This window comes from Pleurodeles waltl, chromosome 3_1, assembly GCF_031143425.1.
Source record: "Pleurodeles waltl isolate 20211129_DDA chromosome 3_1, aPleWal1.hap1.20221129, whole genome shotgun sequence".
Taxonomy (NCBI): Eukaryota; Metazoa; Chordata; class Amphibia; order Caudata; family Salamandridae; genus Pleurodeles; species Pleurodeles waltl.
This window is the reverse complement of record NC_090440.1, coordinates 1,608,647,798-1,608,661,367: the sequence shown is the minus strand read 5'-3', so window position 1 is coordinate 1,608,661,367 and position 13,570 is coordinate 1,608,647,798. Positions and strand designations below refer to the sequence as shown.

The window sequence follows — 13,570 nt, the reverse complement described above, 5'->3', positions numbered from 1 at the left end:
GCATATTATGCTGATGAACACAGATATGAATGATCTGTCTGAGATCTAAAATAGGCCTACACCTCCTTGCCCATAATAGGAGACCATCAAATGAACAGTGTTAACCTTCTCCATTGGGTCTTCTAAAAATGCAGGTTCGAGATTTGTTGAAACATTGAATTCCCATGTCTTAAACAATGGAACTTTCCTTTTTAAAGAGACTAAGGGCCTGATTTAGGTCTTGGCGGAGGAAATACTCCATCACAAATGTGACAGATATCCAGTCCGCCATATTATGATCCCCATAGGAGATAATGGAATCGTAATACTGCGGACTGGATATCAGGCATGTTTGTGACGGAGTGTTTCTCTTCACCAAGACTTAAATCAAGCCCTAACAGTTAAGTGTTGTGAAAGGGTGGTCTCAGCAATGATAGTAATAATGGATGGATTAACAGATGGGTGGATGGATGAATGGATGGGTAGACTGGCCATAATTATTGTGCTATAAAGGGTTAGCCACCTTTTACTAGGCTAAATGAGCATTTAGAAAAAAGTTGGCGTTTCTTCAATTCATTTTATCCGTAATCTGGAGGAGGAGCAAGATTGACAACTCCTCTTGACAAAAAGGAATCTGGATGGTCATTTAGAGGTTTCCAGATGTGGGGCATCACCAAAATATGACAAATGTCTCGTCCACCAACTTCACAGTGATGTTGCCCATTATGAGTTGCTGGAACTGTAGCGTTTCTTCCTGTCGAGTCACAGTTGCCTCTGACAGCAAACACTATTCACCTAAGGGGCCATCGGATATAGGGTCAGAGTGACTCTCACTTCAGTCCATTTGGGTCAGGGCTACCTTCATTTGGATTTCCCTGCATGTGTTTGCCATCTAAGGCTTTTCGGTCCCAACATCACTGGAACTGATCTGCGAGTGGGAGTTTGTTTCTGGAAAACAAAAACAGAATGCAGAGCGTGTGAAAAATATAAGGCAGCTCTGCCTTCAGTGCATCTGTTAGATGTACTGAAGGCAGAGAGTTCCCCAGCAGACAGATGGGGATCCCTCAGTTTGAAGGTGGTCCTCCGCCTCCAGGAGTCACCAGCCTAACCCTAAATTACTTCTTCAGTATGAAAAAAAGATGCTGAAGAGTTCAGCGAAATTGATTTGTCCTTCAGAACCCTATGGACTGAAGAGCCATTTTTACAGAAAAAAACATTAAACTTTGTGATCGACAGTCTGATGTATGGCACAGAATAGTGTTTTTCCTCGTCAGATGTTTACATTATTAAAACAGGATATGTACTATCGTAGCAGTTGTGTTACCATTACTTACTTGGATCACTTGCATACTCGTTCCAGTTAAATGTCCTCACTGTCCTATTGTAAATTGTACCATTTGCTTCCATTGTCGCATTAAAATAGGAAGTCACGTTCGTTTCATAAGCGTCATCGCCTGGAGGCCACTGTAGACATTTATTTCTCAAGTTGCCCATAAACAGTTGCAGTCCTATTAGGGCAAATACACTGAGACAAAACACAGTCAGAATCATGACATCGGAGAGCTTCTTCACTGACTGAATCAAGGCTCCCACGATAGTCTTCAACCCTAGAAAGAGAACGCACATTTAGGTATTCCGAAAGGACGTGAGTTAGAAAGGTAAAAAAAAAAAAAATTGCTCCAAAATATCATGCAGCAGCATCACTGATTCAGTTCACGTAAATGTTAAAAAAAAATATTGACAAACGCTGAAAACGAACGGCACACACTCCAAAAAGCTATAAGGAAAAGGCAAGCAATTGGTTCATTCAGTCGGGACATGAGCACTATGGGAGGAAGTCGTCGCGTTCACATAGCAATTGTGCTGATTGTCCATGCTCTGCTATCTATAGTTTGTACTGTTAGTAGGGTGCAGCTTACTGTAAGGGCCCAAAACGCATTGTAATCTGTTATGCTTTTGTGACATACTTCCTGTTTCTTTTTTTTTTTTTTTTTTTTTAAATCGACCCGGAATGTCATTTTCAATCCCATGCTGTTATTTTTAGTCATCCTCTTAAATGGTGAACACAATCAAGTATCAATAAAGGCATGCAAGGCGCCATTTCAATGACGTCATAATTTGAATGCCAAAAGTGAAGTCATATTTTATTCGGACGTGCCTCGTTTGATGGCAGACTACGTCACTGACCTTGCTGGTATGATTCTTAGCACTAGTTAACCCCAAAATGGTAATGAGCTTTGTATGTAGAAAGTGCAAAAAACACACTTAACATCCAAAGCTGCAAGCCATAAGAGAGGATGACAATTGTAGTATTTCATGCAAGCATTAGTTCATTTTTGAGGCCAGCTGGAAATACAACGGCTTGTATTTCTACGTTTGCGTTCATATGTTAGTGGCCATTTGTAAGCTTACAAGGGTCAGCTCAAAGTTTTAATCTGGCTCTCACCTGGAATGCCAAATTTTGTTTTCAATGCTCGGAGAAAGAACCCCGAATGTTCTTGTCGATGTCACATTGCCCTGGTCCAAAACCTCTGCAAAAATATTGTGTATGTAACAGACAGTTTCACTCACAAACACAATGGCAGGAGGACACAAGAAAACAGTTGGACGTAGACATGTATTTAACACCTCACACCAATCACTACTTCTTACCTGGAATCACAGAAATAGTTTTCAAAGCTCTTAATACTCTGAAAGTTCGAAGAGCTGAAACATTGCCTAGGTTTACAAATTCTGTTACATACCTGTAGAATTAAATTACAATTGTTCAGAATTATCACAACAGACATTAGCTTTATCTACGTTGACGTGGTGTCAAGATTAATTAGTTATGCTCACAAATTAGTTTATTACTAACAGTCAGTAGGAACTATAAGCGAAAAAGAATAATTTCTATTAAAACACCTTAAAAACATTCAAAGTAAGTTATATACTTCACCTGTTTTTCATGAATGAATGCTAAGTTTAGTCACATAAGAACATGTAGTGGCTGTATTGTGTGAAAGGGAGAGAGGAGACATGCTGCAAATTTACAAGGATGTGGAGCATTTTTGCAGGCCTTCTACACAAAAACAATCCTTAGTGGCATTTTCCTCTTTTTATGTGGACCATAGAATGCAGTGCATGTGAAAAGAATAAATAATAAGGAGAAATCAAGATATTTCTCCTTGCTACACCTCACTGGGGAAGGCTTAGCATTTTGACACATTCCTGGTGTACTAGCTCATTTAAATGGGAATGCTCATTCTCTATCCATGGAATGCCTCCCAGCTTGAAATGTAACGTAAATCAGCGCAAGCCGTGATGAAGCATTACACCTCTTCGCAAAGCCAGACAGGATGGCGCGAATAGCCCCATGCATGGCTTTGTAGACATTACTGAAACCTTTGTATTATCCTTGCGTCACCCTGCACAACGCAAAGACAATGCAAAGACCTGATAAATCTGGGCCTACATCATTACTTCTCTGACTACCTGTTGAGTCCTCATATTTTGTTTATTTCCACCCATTCTAGGAAAAACACAGGCCTATCAGGTTCTCCCCATGACAAATGAAAGAAACAATCTAATTTATTTCCACACCATACATATTCTTAAACAATGATAGTGAGGCAAACTTGTCAGACACCCTATTGCTTTCAACTAGCTAAATGTTCTATGTACAATTGTTCAATAGGAGATCCCCTGTTGTTCTTGTTGCATATGAGTAAGCTTCTTTATTTATCTTCATTACTGTTTTAGTTGTCGTTTGACACGCTGAAGTGGATGGATCTGAATGCATGTTAAGGTATCCCAGTACTTCTTCTGTGGTGGACACAGTATCTTGTTGGCCTTCTTGGGATGGACCACCATAAGATCAAATGAACTGTGCCACGTGTAAAGGAACACACAACTTCTCAAGAGGTGCTCCATGAAAGTGGATGAAAACTGCTCAACAGAAGTTATGCAAACATCTGAGATCTACCGTCCATCAGGTATACTTGAGCACCATGCTAAAGCAGATGCACCATTTTGCCAAAGACATCTTGCAAAAGCAGGCATACTCAGCTCTGGAATAAAGTAGCTCTGGCTTGCACAGGCCTCAGAGCACAATGTTTACTAGCTGACCACGCTTGAGAAATGCTATAGAGATCAACACTGCCTTCCATTAGTTGATGAACCAAGTCTGTGGACAAGCCCAGGAATTGTGGAAACACACTTCCTGGAGAGCAATATTTGCCTTACACAGTCAGCACACAGCCTTTCGAGTTTCAACCTACTCAAGCATACTCAGGACTTGGAGCAGGTCTAAGCTAAGTGAGAGAGTGGTGGGTACTGTTCATGCCATGCAAGCATAACACCACTGCTGCCTATATTAATCATTGACCTATTTCAAAACCTAATATTTTTGAGGAGCAGAGAAAGACACCATGCTGAGTGAGAGCACCACTTCCATGGACATTACACCAGTAGGATCACCTACAGTTCTAAAAAATCATCAAGCTCAGGTGAGCACATGATCTGGTGCACAGAGAAGGTGTTATGCGAAACATACGACTAAAGTCAATCAGGTTAATGTTTCAGGGACTAAGTATCCGTCATGAGGTCAGGATGACAGATTCAGCTCAGGATTAAAGTATAGTCCTTACACATCAGCCTTTATTTTGGTTCACTTCCTATGGTTCGTCAAGCACTTCATCTTTTGTGAAGGAATTAGAATCTTATAGAACCAATAAAAACTGTGACTGAGCAAACCCAGGATTGGTGCTATTGCACAAGAATAGACAACAATCTAGTGCTTTAACATCTGGACCACCAGAGTGGACCTAAAAACATCAAGTGAGATCCCACTGCCCAAGGATAGGTTGGTCACATAAAACATCTTTAAAGTTCTTGCCCTGAGACAGCAATAGATACTGTCCCTGCTAGGTAAGATGTTTATCAATGTATATGCTCATTCATCTCCAGGACTGAGTCAACCATTCAATGGTCAACTGACATTAATAGTGAGGCATGCAACAGCTGTACCTGGAGATGCAGGAGAAAAACTTAAGAGGAAGCACCAGTGAAGTACATCTAAACAATAATGATTCCTCAGAGAGGGCATAGTACGCGAGTATGCCATTCAGACATTTGTTGGACTTTAGCAACTATATGTGGTGGAGTTATCCTCATAAGGTGTTTACGAATGATCCCTGAAGCAAATCTCTTTCTTGATAAGTTAAACTGTTTCATTTCAGGCAGGGAAGATGTAAATCATTGGCAAGTAGGATGTTGATATTTCCCCTGCATTATTTGGTGACTGGAGCAGGATGAGGGTTGAACCTTAAAAGGCCATCAAGTTTTGTGATTAGACAATCCTTATCTCCTCCAAAATACTCAAAATGTCCCTCTACAGTTTGAAAAAGAAAAGACAACAAAAAGTTTGAATTAATCTCAGCCACTGAGAGCGAATTTGCGCTGCATTCTAGTTCATTATATTTTTCGTGACTGTGCATTACAGGGACTGACCGTATGCAAATAAACACATATCATTCCCCAAATAGACAGTTACGTTTGAATTGCTATTTCACTTACCTTTTCCAGGGAATCACAAGTTACAACTATCCCAAGACAATTTTCAGCCTTATTTGGCCTTATCAGTGAAATTAAGCAGAGGTTCTTTGGACAGTGAGCTCTCTGAGTCATGTCTGGGCATACTCAGAAGTGTGGCTTAAGTCAGATTTTAATAGGCTGGTTTCTCTTTGCAATGGTGCATGGAGCTAAATTATGAAATTGAAACACATTTTGTAATGTCACAGGTTGAACAGAAATTCGCAATCATCAGCTCAAAAATCATGCTGATTTTGCTGCCCTCCATTGGGGTACCAAGCTTCCTGAGGGATATACGCTATCTTGTTCTCTCAGCTTCTGCCATCTTGATGAATCCCGTGTGCATGACTTCTAAGGAATATGAAGCAGTTGCGAAAGGGTCCCCATTGTTCGCAATGTGAGAACTCTGCTTTTTGAAGTTGGAAATGTTCTAGATGATAAATCCACAGTTGGGTTGGAGCACCTACTTCAACATACATCTGTGGCCTCTCTAGAGATTTTAGTGATTACATGGGACAAATCGGCATTTCTCTTTTACGTTTTTATCATTTGGACTAAAATCTGTGTACAAAAATTCTGGTATCTCTTGTAATGTAAGTTCATGCAAGTGTGTGGGAGGGTAATTTGTAGGCACAAAAGTCCCAGTGTTCCTGGTAGAACGGCTTTATGTAAGTAGGATTCAAGGTCATTTCTACTTGGATCACTGATGTGTGCATCTCACATCACTGTTGGACCACACATTGATTACTCCAGATGCATGAAAATTCTTTATAATATTTAGCTTTTGTGATAAGTATGTATAGTCTTGTCTAACCAGCTCTTAGTATTTTGATCTTTCCCACAAGACATCATTCTCTAGTCTAACTTAAGAGCACTGCTGGCTGTTAGACCTAGCATACTTGGTGTGATCTCCCCTTTTTTTTTGCCTCTGCTTCCCCTGTTTTGACTGTGTGCTGGCCTCTGTTTTTACTGTTTTTGGTACTCTGGGCACTTTACCACTGCTGGCCAGTGCTAAAATGAAAGTGGTCCCTGTGTAAATTGTATGTGTGAATGGCTTTTTTCCATGATTGGCATATTTGATTTAATAGTAAGTCCCTAGTAAAGTGAACTAGAGGTGCCTAGGGCCTGTAAATCAAATGATACTAGTGGGCCTGCAGCACTGTTTGTACCACCCACATGAGTAGTCCTGTAAACATGGCTCAGACCTGCCACTGCAGTGTGTGTGTGTGTGTGTGTGCGCAGTTTTAAACTGCCAATTCGACCTGGCAAGTGTATCCACTTGCCAGGCCCAAACCTTCCCTTTTTATACATATAAGGCACCCCTAAGGTAAGTTGCCCCATAGGCAGGGTACAGTGTAAGTTAAGGGGGGGACATGCACTGATGTGTTTTACATGTCCTAACAGTGAACTACTGTCAAATTCGTTTTTTACTGTTGCAAGGCCTATCCCTCTCATAGCTTAACAAGACGACTGCCTTTAAATATCCTTAAAGTACAGTTTCCCTTTCAGAGCAGACAGAGATCTGGAGTTTGGGGTCTCTGAACTCACAATTCAAAAATACATCTTTTAGTGAAGGTAGTTTTTAGATTGTTAGTTTGAAAATGCCACTTTTTGAAAGTGGCCATTTTCTTGCTGAAACCATTCTGTGACTCTGCCTACTTGTGTATCCCCTGCCTGGGTCAGACAGACAGATGGGCTGTTTGTGAATCCCCTCTAGCCAGTGACAGAAATGAAGCTAGTGTGTTGCCTGCATATCCTAATGAGCCATCTGAGCTAGAGTGGTGGGAGGAGTGGTCACTTACATCTGAATGAACTGTGCCTGCCCTCACACAATGCAGTCTCCAGCCCCTTGGTGTGTGTCTGGGGCCAGACAGGATCTTGTGAACAATAGGGACTTTCCTTTGAAGTCTGTCTGCTTCAAATGCAGAAAGAGGTATAAGTAGTGGACCTAAAAGCCCAGATTTTTAGTTTACTTCTGGATTCCAGAGTAACCTCTGTCAAGGAGAAGAGCTGAGGAGGAGTGCTGCCCCTGCCTGTGACTGTGCTTTGTTGGGCTATGCCACAGTTGCTGCTTCTGTCTCTGAAAGGGAACAAAGACTGGACTTAGAGGTATATTCCTGCTTGAGAAGAATCTCCAAGGGCTTGGATTGAGCTTGCCTCCTGTTTTGAAGTCTCAGGACCTTCAAATACTTCCCCTGCTAGTACCTGGCCTCTCTGGTGAGACTCCTGCCCTGCCATGTGGTGCCCCATCCAGTCCCTGGGCCCTTGAAAGGTGCAGCTAATAGAAAAAGTATAGAAATCCACGCACAGGAAGCCGTGTGGGGAAAATTTCGATGCACCACCTGCAATGTGGCTAAAAAAACGCGCCACCCGCTTATAGGCTGAAATCAACACCCCACATGCATCACAGCTGGGAGATTGATGCATCAGGGCTGGAGAAATGATGCAACACCCTCTTGCAGCTGCTGATAACCATGCAAACCCCATGCAGCGTGGTTTTCTAACACCATGTGAGCGGAGTTCTCACAAATCATCGCTGTGCGTCAAAGTCATTGTGACCCTGCACGGATCCGAGGTGCCCTGTCCAGAAATTGATACATCGCTCTCTTGCGGGAGAGGAAAATGATGCAGCAACTACCCAACCAGAAAAAAAACAACGCATGGCCTCACTTGCGAGTAAGGAGGAATCGACACAACACTGACTTTTCCGATGCACGCTCGCCTGTTCGCCTTAATTTTTAACTCAACACAGGTACTTTGTGTAAAATCAACATTTCCATTGTTTTCTATGGAGTAAGACTCTTTTTACTTTGAAAATTCATATCCTGTCATGTGTATATTGGATTTTTGTCATTTTGGTAGTTGGATTTAGATAAATATGACCTATTTTTCTAAACTGGTTTTGTGTCCATTTTGTAGTGTTTTCACTGTATTACTGTGTGTGTTGGTACAAATACTTTACACATTGCCTTTGAGATAAGCCTTGCTGCTTGTGCCAAGCTACCAAGGGAGTGAGCAGGGGTTGTCTTAGGAGTGTAACTCACTTACCCTGACTAAAGTAAGGGTCCCTGCTTGGACAGAGTGCAAACTGACTGCCAACCAGTGACCCCATTTCCCACACTAGCAATGTTTCCTAGTGGTGTGATGCAGCATCCTGTCCAGCTGAGATTGTAGAGTGGAGTTGCACTCCAAGTTTGTGGTCCACTCTGCTCTTTAACTCTGGACTTTGCACCAATGTCAGTGGGTATATTTAATGATCTTGACTTCCTGGTCAGTCTTTGCCAGTGGCTAGATATCTCACATTTTTCACAGTGTGCCAACCTACGTACACTGGTAACTGTGTTCCTCATCACGGATGCCAGCAGAAGGAACTGTGAAGGCGCTTCTACTGCTTCAAGCATGTCACTTGTAACAGAAGTTTTCTCATTTCAAAATGAAGAGAGCAGTTTTTTTAGTTGTGGCGATGTCTGCTGAGTATCCTATCTGAATGGGCGGTCTTGTGAGAAAATATTACAATAAACATCAGGCACACCCTGAAACTTGGCATGGTGTTTCTTCCACTGTGTGAAGATGCATTAGAAACTGAATACGAAGGGTCCTGTGGCACACAGCCGCAACTCGATGATGGGGATGAATTTCAAAGGCTCTTCGAAGATGTGACATTGGTTTGCCAGCAGTCTTCTCAACTCGCTGGAAAGTGCTCTTAAGCAGTCATAAGGCAGTACACGTATTTTACAAAAATATAGACATTATAGTATAGTGTACCCATATTGTGTTGCCATACTCTACAGTGAATCTTCTTGGCAATCATACACAGAACCTAACCTTATAGCTCCACAAGAAAAACAGTTCCATAAACAAGACACTCAAATAAGGACACTTGGATCCTGGTGCTAAAATTACCTGTTATATTTTGATGTTCAATTGCTGCCGACACAAAGCTCCTGGCAAGAGTATTTGATTTACAGCATGGAGCAAAAAACTAGGCCATTTCATGCTCAAATAGTTTTTTGCATTAATTCTGCAAGTTTTATTATCTCATTGAGTATTTTGCATTCATCCTTAACAGCTAAAGCCTAGTTAGTAGTAAAGTAGGGGGCAACATGCACTCAGCTCTAAGTCAGCCATAAGAGGCCAAAAGTATTGAATGCGATTTCAGACTGAGAAGATAAAAAAATCAGGAGATGGGTATTATATGTTCCTGCTTCATCTTTTTTTTCCAATTTGATTTACGTAAGTGTTGGAAGTTTTATGTATGCAGCTGTGGCAAACAGCAGTTTACATGGAACTTGTTTATGGAAAAAAAAGGTTGTTTAACGTACTGCTAGCAATAATTGTAAAGTGACAAAGAAGGTACATTGACCATTAACATAGATCAGTAAAACTAGGCTGGATTTTTACATGATAACTGGCTTTCTAAGATATGCCAGATATTTAAGCACATTGTTAGAATGCCAATTTTGTTATTAACGGAACGGAATATAAAGAATCCAAAATGCTGCCTCGCTGGTTACTGCGTAACATATTAGCACAAGTAAAACAAAATCAAGTTATTTTGGAAGAGCAGTCATTGAGACAAATAGAAACATTGTCAGTTTCAGAATAAATGCTGCGTCAGGTCTAAATAAAAAAACATTTCAAGGCAATCTAAAGTTTTAAGATTGAATTACAAGTTCACATATTAATATCACAAGGCAGTTCACATTTTATAAAAATGAAGACATCGCTAAAAAAGCAATACAATTCAGACCTCGATGCTAAAAACAGCCAAAACCTTAGCAACACAAATACTACTTATGATGTGTTCTCAGGAAATTTTGGTCTCTGATTTGTAACACGAAATTAGTAAATTAAGTGCACATGCATTTTTGCACCGATTTTACACATTATAACCACAATTTCCGTTTTGTGGCTGAATCTGGCCACATGATGAGACACAAATAGCTCATACTCAGTCACGCCCATTGTGTTAAGATCTTAGATCCAATTGCCAGTTCCTGCTAAACACAGACCAAGAGGTGAATGTACAAAGACGGGAATTACACTGTACATCTGTGTGACATCCTACCACCTAAAAGACACTTCGCCTAAAGAAGAGCTGTGCCGATCATAGAACTCAATGAGGGTAAATGAAAATGTGACATCAGCTCTATCACTTACGCCTAGATGAATATGTTGAGTTACAAATCGGTGTGTCATAGATTGACAGAAGAGAGATACTGTATTGCTCATGAGGATCACACAAAAAAAAACATTTCTCATTCCATGGTATATCAAGGGTACATCTGTGTTGTATCTAGGAGCATATCACAGATATCCCTTGCAGAATACTATCAAGGAATACAGACTCTTCAAACAATGCATATTAGATGCATGTTAGATACCCAGATTTGCTAGTGGAGCATACTTTTGAAAAGGTCTATCACCTTGCCTGCCAGCAACAATGGAATCAATAAGAACACGGCATTTCACAAAGGGCATAACAGCTACCTTGAACGTTCCAAGCAAATGAATAGTGGTGCTAAGTATTTCTTCCTATTAGGATTGTAACTTACTCCACTAACTGCCAAACCTAGAGTACTCAATTACAAAGTGCACTTATGAGTTAAACGCAGATCTCCACCGAGAACCACCACAATGATAAGAATAGGTCAAATAAATTGAAGGACCTGTCAAAGTCTAAAGTCCATGCACACGGAGAGTGTTTCTTCATATGCCATCAGCATGCACCATTCTTTCACTTAGCATCCATATCCTTAGAGTACACCTACACTGAAAGACTCCTAATATGGAAAAATGTAAATAGGAACCTACTGTGTGTTGAAAGTTTCAAGAAAATGTGGAGACAAGCATTGAAGAAGTTAGCTTAAAGACAACGATTTTTTCCCAAATCACTATATGTAACATTGCCTGACACATCATGCTTAACATGCTCAAAATGTGCAAAGCCTGCATGCTCTGTGAGGCACTGCCTCAAGACATTCTTCTGATGATGATAGGTGCATGCCTTTAATTCAGATGAACAAAAAGACAGGCATAAAATTACCATTCTCAAGCAACAGTGGCACCATTTCATGCTGTACTTTCCAGTTCATTTTAAATTTATCTGGCCATCAGTAGCTCATTTAACATTACAACAACCATAAAGATATAAAACATACATAAACTCTGTTTACTTTGAAAATGAATATTGCTGCAAATGTTGATGGCATAGCATCCATGACACAATTTTCTTTAGTCAGTGTAAAATAGGTTTTCTATCTACATTTCACTGAGTCATCACCTAGTCACTCCTGCGGCTATGTTCCTTTCCACTAGCTTTTTTATAAAACAAGCAGCGGAGATAAATGTTTTTGCCACATGCATCCAAGTAGGCACATTTTGAGAGGTCGGGTACTCACTACTTTGCAAAGGTCTCCAATATCAATCACCTTATTGCTGAGAAATGTACTAAAGTGAGCAGTATAGTCATGGTTTCCAAACCTTAATGAGCAACATGATACAATTTGACAGTCGTTTCCGACTAACTGAAATATCAAAATGGCCGCTATGCAAGTAGTTTATGCTCCCTAAATCACCTTCAAAGATCACCAATGTTCCTGAACTCGTTGTGGCCATTGTTGTTGTCACTCATGAGGCCCTCCACCACATCTAACCAGACCCAAAAGATGCTGGCCATGGTTTATTTAATTTCTAAGACAAAGAAAGTCCTTCACTCTGACTGCCTGTCCGCTGAGGCATTTACAACGCTCCATTTTTTCGCTACTGGTCTTTCTTTTCTAAAGCTGATCTCCACACAATTAACTCAAACTGATATACCTTAAATATAAAATGCCAAATGCTGGTTTTGGTTGTGGATAATGGCCCGGGATAACCTCATCTCCTGCCGCTCAAATTGCAACTAATACTGTGGATTCTAAAAACCAACGCACATTTCCTAAGTGCAGTTTAGAAAAAGTCCCACACTAACTGGTGACAACTTACTGCTCTTTAGAAGATGAAACTCTATCGCTTGGCACTTAGTATCTAGGCATCCACCTAGGCTCATCCTTTTCCAGATGGACAGGAAAACTTCTTGCTCACTGAATTGTTAGATACTGTCCCAATATACTGTCCCAGTATCAAAGAAGCTTGCTTATTCAAAGCACAGATGAAATTCATCCACAAAGCCCACACTCTCAGAGTGCCATACAGACTCCTTCTTAAATTATATGTTAGGATTCGCTATATCATCCACGGGTAATTATGCCAAAGAAACTGGGTGAGTAAGCCAAGATCCTTGAAATACACCCAAATTGAAAAACGCCATGGCAAATTAAGCCTCAAAATATGAAAATATTGCGAAGAAAAGTGTTGTAAAATAGGGTTTTTGCTGATTATCCCTCTGTTCTAGAAATAAATACATTTCGTGTTCAGAATGTTTCATTTTCACTTTCAATTCAGTAGCTCTAACTTTTCTACTGTGGACACTACATACCCGTCCGCGAAGACTTGTTTCCCCTTCCTCCTCCTGCATAAAAACCATTATCAATGCAATCATGATAATGCTTAGTTTTCCTTCAGCAACTGCCTTTGGTTTCCTCCGCCTTTATAACGTCATGCACTGTGCTCCCTCACACTATCCATCTTACTGATGTATATTATGCATCAATGCATGCCAATCACTGAGCAACATGAAGCAATTATTAATGTGGCAGCTCAAGACTAAAATTGTATTATAAAAATAAAAACAGAAAAATCATCTTTTCTAAAGCTGAACTAAAATCCTCCTTATGCCTCCAAGTAGCCATACAAATATAGAACTGTTATTTGCTACTGCAACTGGGTCAAAAAGAAAATTCTACTGTGTGTTACTTTATATTTTATGATACTTACGCCATCAAAATGACACTGAAATCGAGCCAATTCCATGGATCTCGAAGGAAAGTAAACTTTTCTAAACAGAAGCCCCTAGCTAGAATCTTAACAAGTGATTCAAAGGTATAGATTCCAGTGAATGTGTACCTAAAAAAAAGGAACC

At 40.4% G+C, this 13,570-nt stretch overlaps 1 protein-coding gene across 1 annotated transcript in view; it reads right to left on the bottom strand.

Moving 5' to 3' along the window:
* The window catches only part of LOC138285386 (sodium channel protein type 2 subunit alpha-like), a 745,466-nt gene that overhangs the window by 528,326 nt on the left and 203,570 nt on the right, over nt 1-13,570 (bottom strand). The window contains exons 5-7 of the mRNA XM_069225255.1: nt 13,426-13,554; nt 2,632-2,723; nt 1,314-1,586 (exon numbers count right to left, since the gene is read on the bottom strand). Coding sequence (XP_069081356.1) covers nt 1,314-1,586; nt 2,632-2,723; nt 13,426-13,554 — 494 coding nt within the window. The remainder of the gene's footprint in view (nt 1-1,313; nt 1,587-2,631; nt 2,724-13,425; nt 13,555-13,570) is intronic.